The 19763-nt window shown below is 37.0% G+C and overlaps 1 protein-coding gene across 6 annotated transcripts in view; it reads right to left on the bottom strand.

The window, feature by feature from the left end:
* Positions 1-19763, bottom strand: part of CHD9 (chromodomain helicase DNA binding protein 9) — an 85244-nt gene that overhangs the window by 13197 nt on the left and 52284 nt on the right. For all 6 annotated transcript variants that reach the window (XM_064671163.1, XM_064671167.1, XM_064671166.1 and 3 more), the window contains 21 exons: positions 17924-18045; positions 17192-17435; positions 15934-16110; positions 14906-15049; positions 14137-14392; positions 13144-13354; positions 10947-11142; positions 10048-10215; positions 9299-9478; positions 7860-7970; positions 7003-7199; positions 6022-6221; positions 5376-5535; positions 4335-4424; positions 3453-3556; positions 3208-3325; positions 2482-2539; positions 2094-2136; positions 1712-1931; positions 1378-1580; positions 240-1148 (listed from right to left, as the gene is read on the bottom strand). In XM_064671163.1, the coding sequence (XP_064527233.1) occupies positions 240-1148; positions 1378-1580; positions 1712-1931; positions 2094-2136; positions 2482-2539; positions 3208-3325; positions 3453-3556; positions 4335-4424; positions 5376-5535; positions 6022-6221; positions 7003-7199; positions 7860-7970; positions 9299-9478; positions 10048-10215; positions 10947-11142; positions 13144-13354; positions 14137-14392; positions 14906-15049; positions 15934-16110; positions 17192-17435; positions 17924-18045 (4111 nt within the window). The remainder of the gene's footprint in view (positions 1-239; positions 1149-1377; positions 1581-1711; positions 1932-2093; positions 2137-2481; positions 2540-3207; positions 3326-3452; positions 3557-4334; positions 4425-5375; positions 5536-6021; positions 6222-7002; positions 7200-7859; positions 7971-9298; positions 9479-10047; positions 10216-10946; positions 11143-13143; positions 13355-14136; positions 14393-14905; positions 15050-15933; positions 16111-17191; positions 17436-17923; positions 18046-19763) is intronic.

Below are 19763 nucleotides of genomic sequence, written 5' to 3'. Positions count from 1 at the left end.
CAACCTTGCTTAGGGAATCAGTCAACACATCCCAAGTACCTCACCCAAGGCACTGATATGAAGCAAAGAAAATGCAGTATTCCTGAAATTCTTCCAACTCACTTGGAGGAATCAAGAAAATGTGTCAATATTTAAGTTTACTTTTGTGGGATTTAATATCCTTTTTTAGACATTTCTCCATTAAGAATAAACTTGTTCAGTTTAAGAGTTATACTGCAGAAGTAAGACTACACACATACCACGTTTTTGTGCCTCCTCTTCATCACTATCACTCTCTTCAGACGATGATGATGATGATGACGATGATGACGAGGACGATGAGGAGGAGGATGAAGATGCTGAAGAACAAGATGACGATGACGAAGAGCTAGAGCCAGATCGAGAGTGTGAACAAGATGAGGAAGATGAAGAGGATGAAGATGATGACCTGGAAGAACATGATGATCTATCTGAGTCAGAGTCTGAGTCAGAGCTAGAGTCAGATCCCCTTTTGCTGACTCTCTGTTTTTTGGAAGCTGGATTTGGAGTGAGAGGCTCTGTCCTTGCAGCCACCATGCGCCTGTCTGTCTCAGCCTTCACGCTAGGTCTGTGGTCTGAGACTTGTATTGGTGTGCCATTTTTGGGACTCAAAGGCTCAGATTTCATTATTGTCTGTGTCTCCTCTGTAGACATAGATTCCTCTTCAGAAGACTGAGGGTCCTCTTTCAGATTTTCATTTTTAGCTTTTGTGTCCTCAAAAGCATTCACTTTAGCATCTGACAATCTTGACTGAGGTGTAAGAGGAGAAGCAGATAATGCCATCTGGTACTGATGCAAGAGTGGAGTAGAAGTCCTTGAGAGTGCCACTTTGTTTTGATTATAGTTCCTCTGGGCAGACATAAATGAGAGTTCAGGATCACGAAGAATATGATAATCTGTCCTGCTAACTCCATGTTTAGCAGCTCCAATAAGTAAATCCCTGTCATGAGTCCCACATTCCCACCAGACAGGTAAGTCTGGGTTTGGCTGGCATAGTTTTAGTCGTTCAAACAGCTGTGGGTGTCTAAGAGCCTGTTCTCTCACTTTCCTCAGGAGCTCAATGCGATACAAGGTCCGAGAAGCACGTTCCTCTGTAATTGGCTGGATAAAAATGTTTGGGTCTACGAGTTCTGCATTGAAACAAAACAAAGATGAGAAACTGGCAAAAACCCACTGCAAATTAGTACTACAAGTAGGTGGCTTTAATGAGTTAATATATGTCTCCCCATTATAAGCTTTCAATTTTACTCTCAACACGTTCCCAATCCCCCATTTTTATGTCGCAGCACATGAAAGAAAATCCTTTTCAAGGTAAGCACTGACAACACAAATTTAAAAAGAAAAAACATATACACCTACCTTCTTTTGAGGGGAGCCGACAGACCCTCCTGCACATTGACATGAACGCATACAAGTACTTCTCCAAGCTCTCATCAGTTTTCTTGTGCAGTCGAGCCATCGCCCTAAACTTGGTCCAGTCAAATCGTCCCCTTTCAGGATCAAACACCACTCCAAATGTGGACACGACTCTGTAGAAGTCAGCTTCTTCTCTTCTCGTCCACCTTGATCAGCAAGAAAAAAAAAAAAGGGAAATTCTGTCATTTTCTTCACTGTTTCACAGGTTGTTATTATTTCTTAATTTTTTTTTTATATAAAAGAACAGTTTAAAAGTGTATTGACAGGCTGCACACACCTTTGCTGTCTTTCAATCTTTGCAGCCATCTTTGGATTTAGTGCAGCTTCTTCATATGGAGGCTGCATCATACTAGTCTGTATGGGGAATGGTGGCTGGATCTGCTGGGCCTGCCTGTTTTTACTTGTTCGTTGATAAGCTGTTATGAGGCGGCGAAGACGTGTCGTTAAGGCAGACTGAGTGGGCCAATAGATTTTGTCTCCTTCCATCATTTGTCCATCTACATTAAAAACAATTCACAGGAAAAATAAAGAAGTTGATCATTGCTGATGCCTACAGTTCTACCTAAGCAATCTAAATACATTTTAGCTGAGAGTCAGGAGACTGAAACAATTCAAAACACAAAAACCACTGGCTCAGATTTGAAGTTTTATGTATTTACCTCCATCTGCTATTACTAGATCACCTGGGGATGAAACATCATCCTGTAGAAAAATGAAAGTGAAACACAATTTAGAACACAGCCCTCTCCAGAGGTTAAACTTACATCTTACAGACAAGTTATGAATATGACAAAGACCAAGAGTAACATATAATTTGGACAAATGGCTAACAAGACATTCAACAGAACTATACAACAATTCCCTCCCATTTCCACCCAAAAAATTGCAGAAACACATGGAGTAAGCTTTATCAACTTAAGAGAAATACAGAAAAATGGAATAACTTGCTCAGAAAAAAGGTGGAAGTATTACATTCTAAGTGAACATGTATTAAAGTGTCTAAGTGAATGAGTGTTAAAAGGAGCTATTAATAGGTGCCTACAATACCTCTATGTCATCTTTAAACATTGCTGGTGCTGGTTTATATTCTGGATCTTCTACATCCCTGTTAAAATATCAACACAAAAGAAGACATCTTAGTAATATTTTACAAGTCCTTACACTCTTTTCAATTAAGTACAACTGATTTAAATTTAGTGAGATATACTGTATTTAATTTTGTTTGAAACACGGAAAACATTTCATGACAGCTTTGGCTTGAATCCAGCTCCCCCCAGTTCACTATCTCATTCAAAGATATTCTTTTTGACCACAAATGATCACCTCACTGATGAGGCGATGAATTAAAGCAGTTCTCTCTTTCAGCAGTCATTAGTAATTCTCAAGTTGATCTACTGGGGTCACTGGTTAGCTACACAAGACTAACAGACCAAGCTGACTGACCTGAAATCAAGTTCAATAGGTCTGTAGCACTCTACCTCTGAAGGCTTTTGCACTTCAGTATTTAATATTTTTGATACAGCAACACAAGGTAGAATCCTTGTTAACACCAAGTTGCATTTTTCATCTAACTGTGAAATCCCAAACTTCAATGGTTCTGTTACACCATTCCTAACTCTTCTGCTCTCTGGGAGTAAAATCAAAGTAGTGTTCTTCAAAACAATGACATCAAACTAATATAAAACCAGTTAGGAAGAGAATAAAAGTACAGCATATAAATTCAGACTTGCTTCAAGGCCTCAAAACATTCATGCCCCTTTCAAGTGCTCATACCCATCCATGTAATCATTTGCTCTCTGTTCAGCAGCAACTGCTTTTTCATCTGGCTTGCCAACCCTTTCCAAGAAGCACAGCGCTGGGTCTGCTCTGATAGTGTTGTATTTTTCATAACCTATAAAGTAAAAAAAAGTGGCAAAAATTCAACTTTCAGAGTAAACTATAAAAAAAAAAAAATTGAGTGTAGGGTGTTTTTATATGTATGTACTTCCCCACTCCCCACAGTCATCCATATTACTCACCGTGTTTAAAAACTCCAATTAAAAGAGATTTATCTGCCTCTGCATCCCACCACTCAGCAGGAACTTCAGAGTGATCTGGCTCCGGGACCCAAACATCAATTTCACTAAAGGGAATCACCAACAGCACACCAATATCAATAATATGCAGAGGAAGAAATACATTTTTATATTCTCTTTGTACATTTCTATTCTATGTTGGACTTCAAAATTCCCTTTTCAAGCCACAAATACAATAAAACCAGCAATACAAAACACCTAGGCAGCTTGGTGTTTTGTATTTGACAGAGACCCAGTAACTGGGAAAGAATATGAAAGCAGAACCAGAACACAATATTCTTCCTCTCAGTGAACTCTACCGAGTCCCAGCAGTCTGTGCTTGCATAACTTTGCAAACCAAGCATTATCTGTGTTTGTGTTAAACAGCATGAGAGGGACTGTTCTTCCACAAACATTTTTGAATCAAATTACAACTTTCTATCCACCACAAGCTTTTGTAGCCATGAGCTGAAGAATTTACATACAGCAATATTTGCATTAAAAAAATGAAATAAAAAAAAATTAGCAGAGTACACAGCACATAACCAAAAGCATGCATAAAGAGAAAAGAAATACCTGCCAATTAGACTGTAAAGTATATAATTCTATCTTCCACTTAACTTTTTCAGTCTGTTTGACTTATTTTACATTATATAGCTAGACTCAAACAGAAATCAGGACTTCCTCATGACAAGTTCATACAAAGTGTTTGGTAAACAAAAACCTGTTCCTCACAGACTAAAGATAAAAACATTTAGTTTTAACATTTCTTATTTAGGTCTAGGAAAATTCCTGAATTTTCATCTGACATTTGAAATAAAGAAGCAAAAATACTCTATAGTTCACCTGGCATCAGTTCCATCAAACACCTTTTGGAATTCATTACCAATGACTTCTTGTTTTAAGTAATACAGCATTCTTACTCGAAGTAAGACCCTACACAAAGAAAAAAGAGAAATAAAAATATTAGCACTCTAAAAGCTTTCAATCCTTGTGGATGTTTTTGTTTTGTCTTTTGTAATATCACAGAGATTTCGAGTCATTTTCCTAAAATATATTTCCTTCAGTTTTAAGGAGAGAGAATCTCCAATTCAGGACACCTAACAGTTTTTATTGTCATCACATTTACAAACTGTTTAATTGCAAAAGTTCTTTCAAATCCTAAAGACCAGGGTCAGTAGAATACTCTTCACTTGCTTCATAAACTACTGCTAGGAACAAACTGCTGTTTGTCTTTTCCTGCTTAGAACATGCCCGTAGAAAGGACCGAATGGGCTGACAATCAACATCTTCCACATCACCTTAACATTCATTCCTTCCTTCTCAGTCAGAATTTGGTGCATGACCCCAATGGCTTCTCCATGCTCGCCCTCAATTCTTGACTACAGCTGTATGAGGTGTCCAAGCAGATTATGACAAGTTTAGCTACAGAAAAATGATTTATCTAGAACAAGCTCATTCATGGCCATGACTGAGCTTTCAGCAAGCTGGTAACTCAGATCCTCAGAAGCCTGGAAAACATGCCAGGGAAACAGCACATAAGACTGAGGGGCAACAACTTTAGTGCTTTAACTTTCTTTGCTAAGCACTCCCACTCCTTAGTTCTTTGGCTGCTGGCAAGGCAATCCAGACATGCTAGCAAGAGATCTCTCTCTCTACAAACACAGTGTTTCTTTAAAAATTATAACAATTATTTTACATGTGAAATCATCCGTTCACCTCCTAATACACTGCAACCTATTTATTCTAATCAAGCTAACACCATTAAAACTACCTTCTTCGTATTGCCACAAGTATTTTAAAGCCTTTTAAGACAATGAGAAATTAGAAGAAAAAATAATATTTAGAAAAAAATTTAAATACATTCACAATTCAGCCACTGCTTACTTGTTGCAATGGTGTTTTATGTGCTTTTTGTATCCTTCATCTTGCAAGAGATGTTCTGGATTGTATTTTCGAAGCCATTCAGCTTTGTGTATATCAAAAGTGCTAGCCTGGGTCTTCACTTTTTTTCCTTTTCTTCCTCTAGGCACAGGGGCTGATAAACCTAAATAATGTAAAATATTAAAGGTATAGGTATATATGCCCATAATACTTACAGTTCCTACATGCTATACCAGTACTGTGACCTGCCATGCAGAAAAAACACCAGCATCACAGTCTCTGGATATGAGTCTTTTTGTCTCTCAGAGCATCTCTGGAGTACATATCACCAGCTAAGGACAATGTAGGAGAGGGAAAAAGAGAGAGGAGTGTGTTGTCTGTCACCTACTGTGAAACAGAATATGCTCTTGTGAACTGAACTGAAACGAAAGCTTACACAGACTATACCAATCCATTTGGGTAAGCCACCAAACCCAAAGCAAAGCAGAAACGACAGTTCTTTGCCCATCAGTTGAACTGTCTATCTAAAATAAATTCCATTTATTTCAAGCAGGATGCATTCTGGGAGGGTTTTTAGCTGTTTTCATCCCAGTACCACAGGCACACATATGTGAAGTTACTTAACTGCAGAAACACGTTAAGTCCTTACCCAGGTGATTCTGTAACTCTCGTGTTTGCCCATCCTCTGTTGGAGTAATAAGATCCCATATAAAACTTTTTATTTTCTCATCCCCTCTGTAGTGAACAAGACAATAGGCCAATAGTGCTCGGCAAATTATCTCCACATCCTGTTCATTCAGCTGCCTCTTGAAGCGACCGTGGGAGAGAATTTCTCTCCATCGACCCCACCTAGTGTAAAGTGAAACATAAATCAGCACTTGGAAGTGGAACACTGGGGTAGCCTGCAGACTTCTCTTACAAATGGAATTTCTCTGTAAAACACTCAGCTTTCAACTTTTTTCCTTCAGCTCAAGTTACTGAGTGGAAATAAGAAAGTAACATTTGCAACAAAACTCCATCTGTGTAAAACTGAGTTTTAAACAAAAAGTACCTGTTTAAAAAATACACAGATGACTGTTTTAGACTTCTAAGATACAAAACTGATGGGAACAACTGGCAAGAATGCAGTTATTTTTATTATAAGATGGGTGAGAGAAGACCTAAGATTTGATTTCCAAATCAACACATATGATTTCAGTATGCTTAAAATAACTGGTTACATTTTCAGTTCCTATTTGTGCCTCACAGAAGCGCAAGATGCTCTGCAGTTATGAAAATCAAGTTACCTACCAAGCCTTTATTTCAGGTATTTTTTATTTAAGGAGTTTTGAGCCTGCCTGCAGCACTTACGGTAACGATTTCAGAGAGACTCCTGTAGTGCCCATGCTAAATGCTATAATCCCACCTGAAGAAAGATTTTCACCTTTCTTCACTAATGTTTCCTTAATTGCAAATTGCCAGATTTATACAAGGCGCACAATAAATTTCTGTTCTACATAAATTCTCTGTATATACACACCAGGTTATTGCCAATACATAGTTACAAGTAATTTATATACAACTTAGTACATGGGGAAAAAAAAATACTTTTTAGAAACTTCCTAGAATGCAGAAGGATGTACAACCATACCCATAGACCAGCAAGTTCTTTTCCACCCGGAAGCACTCGGTTCTTCCATAGCCATTGGAACGGTCACAGGGCCTGCGGAGTTTGGGTTTCTCTTCACCCTCACTCTCCACTTCAGACAACTCGGCCAGTTCATCTTTTGTAGCACTGAAGGGCCGTGTTTGTTTCCTGATTCTTGGGGTATCAATAACCAGGCTGTTCTGCAAAATTTCAAAGAAACCTTATGAGAGAAACAGCTGGTAAGTTTTTCTCAAGTAGATGGCTTCAGTTCAGAAACAATTCTTATGTCATTAACAGGTATTGTGTGAAGACATCACAGTGAAAACTTAAAGCAAGTAAAAAATGTTGTGGTATTTAAGGAAATAAAAAAAAATTAGTTTAATACCATAATACCAGTACATTAGTTATAAACAACACTGAATATCTCCTCAGACCTCAATACTTAGACTACACTGCAGCCTCTGTGAGCAAACCTTTTTGCATTGAATGCATAGGAATGTTTTCAGGTATAGGACACAACTTCCACATAAAATTTGTAATTTATATAATTCCATATAAAATTTATACAGTTATTTTGCAGATTCCAGCCCAGGATTTACAGACAGAGAAATGGGGCAATCAGAATAATTCCACACTTTAAACCATTTCCAGGGCTTTGACAAAAAGACTGACAAACTTTTGTGGGAGAGCAGGGAAATATGAAATAATACAGCTACAGAAGGCACAAATCATCCAGCACAAAAAGTCTGATTTGTTGAAATATTAATCAAAAAGCACCAGAAATCCTACACCTGCTATTTCATAATTCAACTGCAAGCACATACTTGGAAAAACACACATTAAAAAAGAAAAGTACTTACTCTACCACTGATGGCATCAATATCTATTTCTGCTTTTTTGGCCCATTTCTGCCAGAAGTTGGGGTCATCTAGTGAAATATCAGTCCTGTTTCCAGATGCAACAAAACTAGCCTGTAATAAATAAAACTAAATCTTACCAATAGCACACATCAAAATGTAGAGTTTGCCTCAGTGCTGTGAAGAATGCATGACCTTATTTCATCAAAAATCTCCCAAGCAGCTGTAACGACTTTAGAAGTTACTTAGACTGCAATGCAACTCAAAAGTTCTCCTCCCCCTTAATTTTTAAAAATCAGATCCATAATATATCAGAAAAATCTAATGAACTTTTATGCACCATCAGGAGAGAAGAACATTAAGCAGCAAGACTCTTCTGCTTCTAAGTCTGAATCTAAATTACTCGAATGGAAGAAAAAAGAACCTTTTGAAGAGGCTTATCAGCATTTGGGGATTTCATCTCATGCAAAAGCACTCGCTTGAGGGAAATTTCAAAGGGGCGTTTAAGCTGCCAACAATCAAAGCTTGAGTGCATGGAATGAGCTTAATTTCAGAAGGCATTTAAAAAACCCCAATACACCGCATTTGGGAAAAGAGTAAATATATATAAAAATTTCTAACTCTTCTGATAAAAAGGCAGTGATGATGATCTTCTTTAGAAGTCTACTTATTTAAGCCATAATCAGCAAGATATAAGAGGGCCTAAATAAGCATATAAATAAATAATATTTATAAATACTACTATTTAAGAATATAAATGTATATTAGTTATATTTTAAAAGTTTTCCTTTTGCTTTGCTTTTTTTTTTCTTTTGGAATTGTCACAACTGCATTCATGAAGTGCCCACGCTCCAAGCTCAGTTATACTGCTTGATATTTTACACTCTCAGCCCCCTTCCCATGTACATATATGCACTCTCCACCTCCTGCTATTTTAGGAGGTTTCCAACTCTTACCAAAAAAGCCGAAGGTTCAAACTATTTCCTCTGTGTAAGCATTTTTATAATAAGCCTACACAAATTAAGAATTTTTAATCTCATTAATTATTGTCATAGATGTGTCCCCTACTCTTAATGTATCTGAATACAAATGGATCTATGAAGAAATTTGTTTAAACATTTTTTTAATGCAGCTCTTTACACCTCACACAAAATCCAGCCTTTTCAAAAGCAGCACATATCCATTACTCATCTTTGCTCAAGCATGCTCTTTGCATCTGCCATTTACAAAATCTGCATGCACAAATCTTATTTTGCTATGGGCATGTTTAAAACAAACACATGTTTAACAAGCACACCGATGCAAGAACCCAAAAAACATACCTAACACACACCTCCATTAAACAGAAGTAAATATAACTTAAAAAACAAAAGGCATAAGCTCTACAACACTCAGTTACATTTACAGCTTATACTGTCACAGAACAACTTGCTGTTCTGCACCTTGGCAAATGTGGAGCCTCTCCCTTCTGATTCAATTGTGATAGTTTTAGTACGACGCTGCAGAATTTGGTCAATGTCTTCCTCACAGAATTTAGAGCCTTCATCTTCTTCATCCATAATGGCACCATATGCACCTCTTCGAAGCAAGTCTTCTATTTCTTTTTTGGAGAGTTGTTGGATCTGAGCAAATTAAATCAGGTTTAGACAGTCAAGAAAAAAAAAATCCCCTAGTCTTTTCTATTTCTCTTTCCCATGTTTCCGCAACCTAACTGTGCTTTATGATTTAAAAGCTAAGAGAAAAGTGTAGTTGACAACTGAAATAAAAATTTATTATGTGGTTACAGAGCACATTTTTACAAATATGCCTCTTTTTTGTTTTGGCTATTCTCAACACCATGATGAGCATGTTTAAAAAAATTACTTATTCATACTAGACGTAAATCTTCCCTTAGAGTCACCCATTATATTAATATGAGAAGATACAAGGAAACAAAGAGAAACTTTTGTCCATGTTTTAACTCTGACATTATCTACCTTGAACCTTAAGAGGCCAGAAATAGTGAAACATTTATCACAGTAACTGACTACATTAAAAATTATGTCAGCTATATTGCTAGTCCACATCAGAAAACAGAATAGAGAGGCAAATGACTGAAAAATGTAAAAATGGTAGCTTCTGTAATTTGAGGTAATTCCCACATGATTTCAAAAGCTAAAGGAAGGTTATTTCAAGAAATAAATCTACATACACCACCAACACTGTTTTCTCTTCCACTCATACTCTGCAGGACAGCCTTATCCAGTCCCAGTTTCAGACTTGCTCTGTCAAACATCTCTCTCTCATAGGAATTCCGTGTTATCAGCCTGTAAACTTTCACTGCTTTGTTCTGACCAATCCTGTGACATCGGGCTTGAGCCTTTTGAAGGGAGGGAGAATGGCAGTAAGAGTTTAGACTTATGTAGGAATAAGATACTATTCTTTTCAAAAACTCATTCTGTTGTAGCGCAATTTGAAAAACAAGAGCACGAACTCAAAAGGAGTCAATACACATTTAAGTAAATGGAAGCTACCAGACATTCCTCACATTGTGAAGTTTTCTGAAAACAGTGTAGCAAGTAAAATGCAGAGGAACAGTCTGTGATGAATGCTCCTGAATGGTATTTCCCTTGCAGTAATGCCAGGTAAAAAGACATGCTAGCTCATAAATTATCTGATCTCCAGATACAAATGGTAAAGGAGTTGTGACTTGAGAATTGACTGTTTCAGCATCTAATTCCTAGATTTGATTAATTCACTCTTTCTTAATACATATTAATCTTTTCCTATATATTATGCTTTAGCTGAACACCTCTATTTACATAAGCTGTGTTAGTCAGTATATGCAAAAATAGTCCCCAGTTTCAGAGTGTCATCAAATCTTAAGGGTTTTACCAACTCACTGACTTTACCCTGTGTTCTATTTTTCAAGAGTAATCAATTTGAAAGAAAAAGTTAGAACCCAACCAAAATGAAACCTCTCCTACCCAAGTAGAAAGCATTCATCCAGAAACTTTCAACACATGCCTTAAAAAAACACAAACATTTTAAAATCACGTATGTTCAAAACAGTTACAATATTCAAAATGTATCATGCTCAAAGGAATTCACCTGCAGATCATTCTGAGGATTCCAGTCAGAATCAAAAATTATACATGTGTCTGCTGCAGTCAAGTTGATGCCCAAACCCCCAGCTCTGGTGCAGAGGAGGAAGACGAAGCGATCCGAGTCGGGTTTGCTGAAGCGGTCGATGGCGGCTTGTCTGAGGTTGCCTCGTACCCGCCCGTCAATCCGCTCATACAGGTACCTGCAGGTTGCCAGACACACGCACACAAACTGGTACACATTTTTTTATAATTTAAAGGGCGACTAGAACAGATCTCCTGCTTGCATGTCTATTCCTTACAGTGACTAAAAGACTAACGTTGTGAGTATAGACTAACTTTGATTAGCAGTGGGTAACATAACCAAGGATCACGTCAGAACTTGCACATCTGTAGTACTAATACACATCAGCAAGTCCAAAGGCTGAGCATTTTGAGACAAGTTCTTCTGAACTTTGTCTGCTAAAGCAAGTACCTGACTATACATACCACAACCATGTACTACCATGGCACTTGGTTGCATTAAAACACAACGTAACCTGAAGTCCTTTGTGGACAATCACAAGTTTTCCACATGCTATTATCCTTGGATCCCTGCCTAGGGTCACAGAAGCAGGACAGTGGACTCTTGTATTATGTACCAAACTGAACACATTAGGAGTACCCAAGTAATCAGCAGAAAGCAGAACTTGGTGAGCTGTCATTGGACAAACTGCATATTGATTCGGTAAAGATTAGAGAAATGGAACAAAAATGACCTGACAGCACCTCTAACAGTCTTTATCAAGGCTTCCAAGACTAAACCCAGCAAATTTAAAAGCCTGAAGTAAAACTGTCATTTGTTACATTTGAAAATTAGAAAGACTCCTTTGAAAGTAAAATGCTTAAAAGGGGAGCAAATACTCCTGTATGTTGTAAACTGAGTAAGAGGCTGAATGTGTATCTAGTAGTCAGAAAGCCCCACAACCATTTTTCTCCTAATCAGCTATAAAACGGCACAGCAGATAATCCACAGGACCACAGGCATCTATTTTGGCAGGCAGCCATCTCTTACAGTCCTGAATTTCGTTAAGCACCAAGTCTGATCATGTGTGCACTCTAACATTTCTAACCAAATGGCAGCTTCTATGGATTTTAAAAGACTCTACCTGTAGATATGACTGACTAGTTTAAATGCTAGAACGTTACAGAAAATTTTACATACTGAATTGTAACAGCTACTGTGAAGTTAAAATTGATCTTTTAAAATGAAACATAGAAACTGTTGAGCTCTCGGTTCAAACAGATAGCTTTAATATAAAACTATCACAAAAAGAGGTATTAAAATAATCTCATATTCAATATACATTCCAGTATCCACTGCAAGAAGGCTTACATTATTAGTATTTTTTATTTTTCAACATGTTAACTCTGTGTTACTATAATGTAGTTCACTGACAACTACACATTTCAAAGCAGTATGGACATTCCAACCAATGCACTAGTAAAACAACCCAGAACTATGCCTTCTTATAGGTTTTCAGGTTGACACAGCAATTACCAGTTGTAACCAAGTTTATGCATTTTAGTCACATACTCATATAAACATTTAGCTTCCATGGAGTGAATAGTATAATCAAAGGGTGCTATTATATGGGATGGCAAAAGCCAACCCAAGGAGCTGGTTTACAGCTGGCAGTTCAGTTCTGCTGCAAAATTCAAAGCAGTCAAAACTTAGGAAAGATAGGAAGAACATTTGTGCTTTTACGTTAATAAAAAACAAACTTCCAGTTGTTTAGCATTTTGTGCTTATATTCTGTTGGAAGCAAGGACCTGCATCTTGGACCCTGTCTGGTCCAAGTTCAACATCATATAAATAAAGAACACATTCAATGCTTCCTGGGGTTTGGGAAAGCAACACTGAGCTTGAACCTACTTGGTTTTCAACAGAAAAAGTATAAACATACATAATTGAATGTTTAATGGAAAAAGCAACAAACTGAAGGCACATGGTTTACTCAACAACCTCTCTCTAGTTTTTTCTCTGAAGTTTTTAATTGGTTGGTGAATAAATGATCACAGAACACAAGCTACACACTGATTAGCAAAAAAGAAAACAAAACTCCCAGTTTTGGTGTGCTGCTATCATTAATCCTGCACTAACATTCACAGATATGCCCACTGAGAACAATATACTACAGGATACAGAATATGAAACATCTTACCTTTTATGTATAAGGTAATCCTCCAAAATATCAAGGCAACGCACCATTTGAGAGAAGATAAGGACTTTGTGGCCTCCTGCTTTCATTTTTGGGAGAAGCTTATCAATAAGAACCAATTTCCCAGCAGACTGGATCATTGCTTGCAGGTGGAAGTCAGGAGCACTCGGGCTATATGTTTCTTTAAACTCTCCAAGGATCTTCTCTTCAGCACCTATATAAGAATATATTCCATACCCACAGGTGTATCTACACAAATATCTCCACATACATACAAGACTAAGTTACCAAAATCAGTGCTTGTATCCTAAATATCCCCCACTAGCCATGGATGGAGACAGAACATAGTTCTGAATGGATCTGAAACTTAAACAAGAACATCTATTTCTACAGGCTTTGAAAACAAGTCTGAAGTTTTTAAGCAGAACACCAAAGAAAAAGTATCTAGAACAAGGTGAAACCCCCTCCTCCAAATTGCAAAACCTGAAATACTTGTTCACAAGTATTGTGTAAAAAAACAACTAAAAAACGCACAAGTTCTTTTGTCTTTGTGGTATTTTAAATGGGACATGAGTCTTTAAAAATCCAGTATTCTGAATACTTCTTCTGAAATCACAGCCAAAACTTTAGAAGTTTAAAGTGTATTTTCTTGCAAGTCAGGAAGAACATCAGTTAGTTATAAGTGAGAAAAGCAATGAAGACTGACAGATCACATCACTTGCAAGAAGCATTAATTTAAAAGTTAGACTTAAAAGTTGTTCTTCATGCTGCTTTTAAAGAGAGGTACCACTTCCATGGGAAAATTGCTTCTAAATATTTTGTGAAATCCTACAAAAAAGGTTCACATTTCAGGCAACTCTGTCTTGTATCTATCAAAAAACGCTTCTACCTAATGCAATCCTTGGAAAGTCAGATGAAAACACTAAAGAATTATTACAGAAGTTCTTACATATTTTGAATAAAAGTAAAAATAGTAGTTAAAAATCATGTATTTACCTTTGATGAGATAAGGGTGATTACAACACTTTCTGAGTTCCATCATAGTGTTAACCAGATTGGGTACATTAGCTTGCCCTGCTCCTTTGGATAAGAAAGCAAAATTTTTCTCCAAAATAGCTCGGTAATATTTCTTCTGGATATTAGTTAGTTCTACTTCAATTATAGTTTCCTCCTTAGGAGCCAGCTTTTTTTCTACATCTTCCTTTAATCTCCTGAGCATCATGGGTTTCAGGATTGCTTGTAGTTTCTGAACCTAAATGAAATACGACAGTTTGTACAAACATGAAAAAGTAATAGTGTAGTTAAATTAAAAGTTTTTCAACTACATGTCACTTTTTTTTTTGGTGGACTTACATGAAAAATTTTCCACACGGGATACAGCCTTATTTTTAACCCCAAACCTACTAAAGAATTTTTTAACGTACGTACTCCAAAACAACAAAAAAGTATCTTTAACATTTGTCTGCAAAAACTCTCTACAAAGCCAGAAAACATCAATTTCTATTATTCTCAGTATTCACTTCCCAAATTAAAACTGACACAGAAAAGTAAAAATAATTTGCTAACATCCAATATTATACTTAGCTTACTGCTACTGTCCAGACAGTTTAGAGAAATTACATGACAGAAGAACTCCCAGGTGATATGGGGAGATTGAATGGGGGGTGAGGAGCAGTAACGGTTACTATCTGGCTACTAACTAGAACAAAGATTTTTCCTTCAAGGAAGTTACTCTTAAACACTGAAGCTCAAAATGAAGTTATACCTGTTCCTCTGTTTTAAGGTCTCCAAATTCTTGCATGAATGTAGATTCAGCAGGAAAACGCAGTGGTTCAAGAAAATGAAGGAGGCTAAATAATTCTTCTACTGTGTTCTGCAGTGGGGTACCTGTTAACAGCACTTTATGCTCCTACAAAAGGAAACAAAACTTGCATAACTTTATCTGCACCCATTTGCAAACATTTTTGTCTTAAGTCTGAGCATCGCAACCCGAAAACACCAGTTCTGAGTGTCACTAAGTACACAGGTAATACAGATAAACTGATTTATTAAAAACAACCAGTAAGTATTTCCTACTAGCTTTTCTTTAACTTCTCTCTTTCTACATCTCTAATGAAAAAAATGAGTGAACACTTCAAATTTGCCTGTAATATTCAGGTAAATATTCAAACATTTACAATCCTCCCTCTCTATAGCGTGGAAAATATACACTAAGCATGTATCACAAAGAATTATAATTACTTCTGAGAACACGCAGGAAAGTAATATTGAAGTAAAAAAAATCGCCAAACTAGTCATGGTGCATCTTGTAGTAATGCACCAAAAGCCTCAAGATACATGGAAGTATCTACCTTTAAAAATCTTGCACTGTATCAAATAAAAGGACTAGACAACAAGTCTATTTGAAATCTACTTCTTGCTTGCTTTTATTGGTAAATAACTTGCTTAAAATACTTTCCAGTTTTTTAAACACTAATTACTGAACAAAACATTGCATAAAAACTAAAGCAAATTTTAAATGAAATTTTTTCCCCTAATCAAAACAAACAATGGAACAGTATCATCAGAAATAGATTGTGCCAACAGTTAGAACTTGCCATATTTTGTTTTATCAAAAATATATATACCAGCATCAGCTATCAAAACCACATATGTTTGAAGAGTATCAGGAACAGTTATCTCCTGAGAAAGGCTGCTTGAGAGGTCTTTTCTGGCATGCAAAGCAATTGTTTTTATTTATTATCATACTAAGCTGCTAAAATCAAACCCCCAAAGGGAACTATAGTTACTCACAAGGTTCATTAATTTTAGTCCTTCCAAGAGTTTGCAGTTTTTGTTCTTCAGCCTGTGAGCTTCATCAATAATAACGCAGCGCCACTCAATCGCATTTAATTCTGGACACCCACCAAGAATCATTTCAAAAGTTGTGATAATGGCCTGGAACCTGTAGGTACCTCGAACAATACGGCCCTAGAGATTCATCAACACACCAAATTTGTTACATTACTTCTCATCTATTCAATTTACAGATTTTGTTGCTGAAATTTTCTCAAGAGCCACAGATCAGATTTTACATTATAAATTGTTCAGTCATCCCATACACGTTTATTAGATCTCTGTAACTCTCTAATTAATGCTAATGAGTAATTATCCACAGACACAAATGCAACATTATCTAGCCAACAGTAAAAGTTTAACCACTTTTCAATTACAGATATAACCACCTAATAGAACTGTTTCAAAATGTGCATGTAGATAAAAATCCCATTTTTAACCCTGAGAAAATCAGAAAGACTGACAGGAAAAATCCTGCAGTCAATCAATCAAAATACATGACATTAACACAGCAGTCATACAATAAGTATTCAAAATATCACCTGAGAACTAAATGAGAACTTTTTATCCAGCTTACTCCATTGGTTTGACAAGGAGAATATGTGAGGCCTTCAGTAAGGCAGTATACAATAATTCACTACAGAAACAAAATGTCATTTTAATATTTAGTACTACTTAATAAAAAGTTCTTAGCTTTATCAATTTCATAGAAATATCACAATTTAAAAATTGTTCATGCACAATATATAGAAAAGGCAAAAAAATCCCTTTTTAAAACAGTTTTCAATTTTTGTCATGTCATTTAATGTTATGTATTTCAGACTGAAAAGCAAACTGTACAGTTAACACTAGCAAAAGGAAATCAACAGCTACATAAAGGTAAGAGCTTAATCAGTGATACTTTTTTTCTCCCTGCTCTTCAAATTCAGGACTCAACTGCAACCATCTGTGTACACTTTAATCTCCACAAGAGCATCAGCGTCACTGCTATTCAATTGCAGAATTACTCAGCACAGTGAAACAACACATCTTGCTGCAAACACTTCCACTAAATTTCCTCAGTAAGCATATGTTAAAGATGCTCCTATGAAACATCAGGGTATATAAGATGACTTTCACTAAGATAAACACACAGATAATGTAAAGCACACCTCTCCTTACTCCCACCTGAAACAGGTTTTGGGTAAGTTACTGCACACAAGTGACGTTACAGTACCTGGGAGTCCCTGAAGTACATCTCATACTGCTGGATCATCTGCCTGCTGATCATACTGCCATGGTACACCACGACATTCAGGTCAGTCCACGTGCGAAACTCCCGTTCCCAGTTCGTTATAGTGGAAAGCGGAGCTATGATCAGGAAAGGCCCCCTTATACCAGTCAGGAGGATTTCATAGAGGAATGTAATGGACTGGATGGTTTTGCCAAGACCCATTTCATCTGCTAAAATGCAATTTCGCCTGAAAGTAAAAAGATATTTCTTTGTCACTAGCATCAAAGAAAGTACAGACACTAAAGCTGTTACTCAAATGGACAATGTATAAAAGCTAAACTCAAATATACCAGTTTACAACAACAGTCAAAACCAAGGCACTGTAAAAAGATCTTTGCAAATGCTCCCTGGTTATGGTGAAAGAATGCTCAGTACACAAACCCACAAGCTTTGCATCATGTTTAGCCACTGGCAAAACCTGAGAATGGAATGTTCCATGAAGTTCTCCTAGAAAAATATATTCCAGAAGTGTTCTTTTGGGACTACATCTGCCCTAATTAAAAGAATTCAAATTAAGCAGATTTCCTACACACACGTTCACCTTGACAAAAGTGCTAGAAATTAATGCAGATTCCCTAGAAGTCACTGTTTTAGTTAAAACAATATTCATCCTCAGTAACAGTGATTCGCTCAATTTGTTTAAAATCTACATTAAAAAATATTCCATGCATATACCTATTGTACCAGTTGAATAGGAGCCAGTTAAGTCCTTCCAGTTGATATTCCCTGAGCTGATTGCCATTTTTGTATTCCCTGGACTGTTCTATCTTCTTCCAGGAGCTTGGAGGCGGTCGGTCCTTTAAGGGAAAGATAAATGCTTTATTCTTCCAAAATATCTAACCCCACTGTTTAGTGAGTTTAGATTTAGAATGTTCTTATTAAACCTTAAAAGCAGGAAGGTGTCAGTGCTAACATTCCTTACTAATTAATAGTCTTCAGAAACCTGTAATTTGTATTTATTTGTCTATATGAATCACTACTTCTGAAACTATTTAAGACTACATTATGATAAAATAAAGCAACTGGTTTCTAAAACTAAGAATATAAACAGTTTGGCATGGATAATTTGACACACTAATTCATTTATATAAGAAACTTCAAGACTACACGAAGTTTCACTTTGGCAGCTCCAAGAACAGCTGCCCTACAACAGCCAACTGAGTATTTGGGATCACCAACATCCCCGAACTCTAAGTAACTCTGGACACTGATGCTCTTCTCCTGAAGAAGTCTGGGCATCTATACTAAGCTATTCTGATCTTGCCCTTTCCTTTCTGCACTTGCCCTGGTCACTGCTGATCACTGGATCTCACAGTTGGCCAAGTCAGGAAGGCAAAGGCAGGAACACAGAAAAGTAAACTTGTGAGTGGTTTAGTTCCCTTAATCGATTCCACCAAGAGATGAGATGAAAAACAGCACCAGCATACACAGGGTCACGACACCAAGGACATGACAAAACAGACTAACAGTACCAAGGTGTATCATCCTAATGTCCCTAGAAAGCTAAAGGAAAGCTGAGGGGCTACATATAAAAATATATACATATACACAAACTCACTGGTTCCCAAGCCTGGAGCTTCAACAGCTTGGCCTTAAGCTTAGCAGGCAATTTAGTAGTGAAATCATGAAGTGTTTGACTGATACTAGGTATGACTGCAGCAGAAAAAAACCTCTCTTCTGAAAACTTCTGCATCCCAACGTGAACAAACTCACATATGCAAGCGAAATAATTTTAGTTAGAGCTTTTCTGATCAGCTGTACTTCCCCCCCAGCCCCTCCTTCATTTCTCAGCATTTATAAAAGCTTGCTTTCACTCTAGACTCATGTGGCCTTATCTGGCAGCTCTGAATTTTAGATTTGAATTTTATATCTCCTCACTGCCAGCGTCAGCATCACCTGACACCAGGTCTGGGCACAGCAGTAGCTGTCCCTCCTCCCCTCACCCACCAGCTGCCATCTGTCCACTCCCCCACACCCAGAGCAGCCACGCTCCTGCTCACAGGGCTGCAGTCAGCAAATAATTTCTTGTAGCTGCTGGAGCCTGAAGCAAAAAATACTTGTTGCTGATGCCGAAATGACTGTCAGTTGTACAGTTGCGCTTTAATCATCTTTTTCTCTCAAAGCCAAATATGGTAACAGAGGTATAAAAGCTCTTGTTCTCACATGCCAAAATGTCAGGATTTTAAATAAATACTACAAAAATGAACTCAATATAATATGATGATGTTAATCGTGACTACTGTCATTATCTGTAGATGGAAAAACCATTAAAATAAACCCCAAAGCCTACAAATTAAAACACTGTGCATATTTAGTTATGTAAAAGAAGTTAGAACAAGTGTTGTACTACACCACGCAGGACACATGTCCTACTCTGACAGTGACATACAAGACTTGAAATAGAACTATTTTGCTTTCTCCTGCTCTAGGAGATGGAAGATTGATAATTTAAAGATAAAACACATTTCCTTATTACACGTGGTTTTTTTTCCTCTCAGTCAGCCCTTTATTGACA

The sequence above is a fragment of the Pseudopipra pipra genome, chromosome 14 (genome assembly GCF_036250125.1).
Source record: "Pseudopipra pipra isolate bDixPip1 chromosome 14, bDixPip1.hap1, whole genome shotgun sequence".
NCBI classification, from domain to species: domain Eukaryota; kingdom Metazoa; phylum Chordata; class Aves; order Passeriformes; family Pipridae; genus Pseudopipra; species Pseudopipra pipra.
Note: the sequence above shows the minus strand (reverse complement) of the source record. Positions and strands in the feature narration are given on the sequence as shown.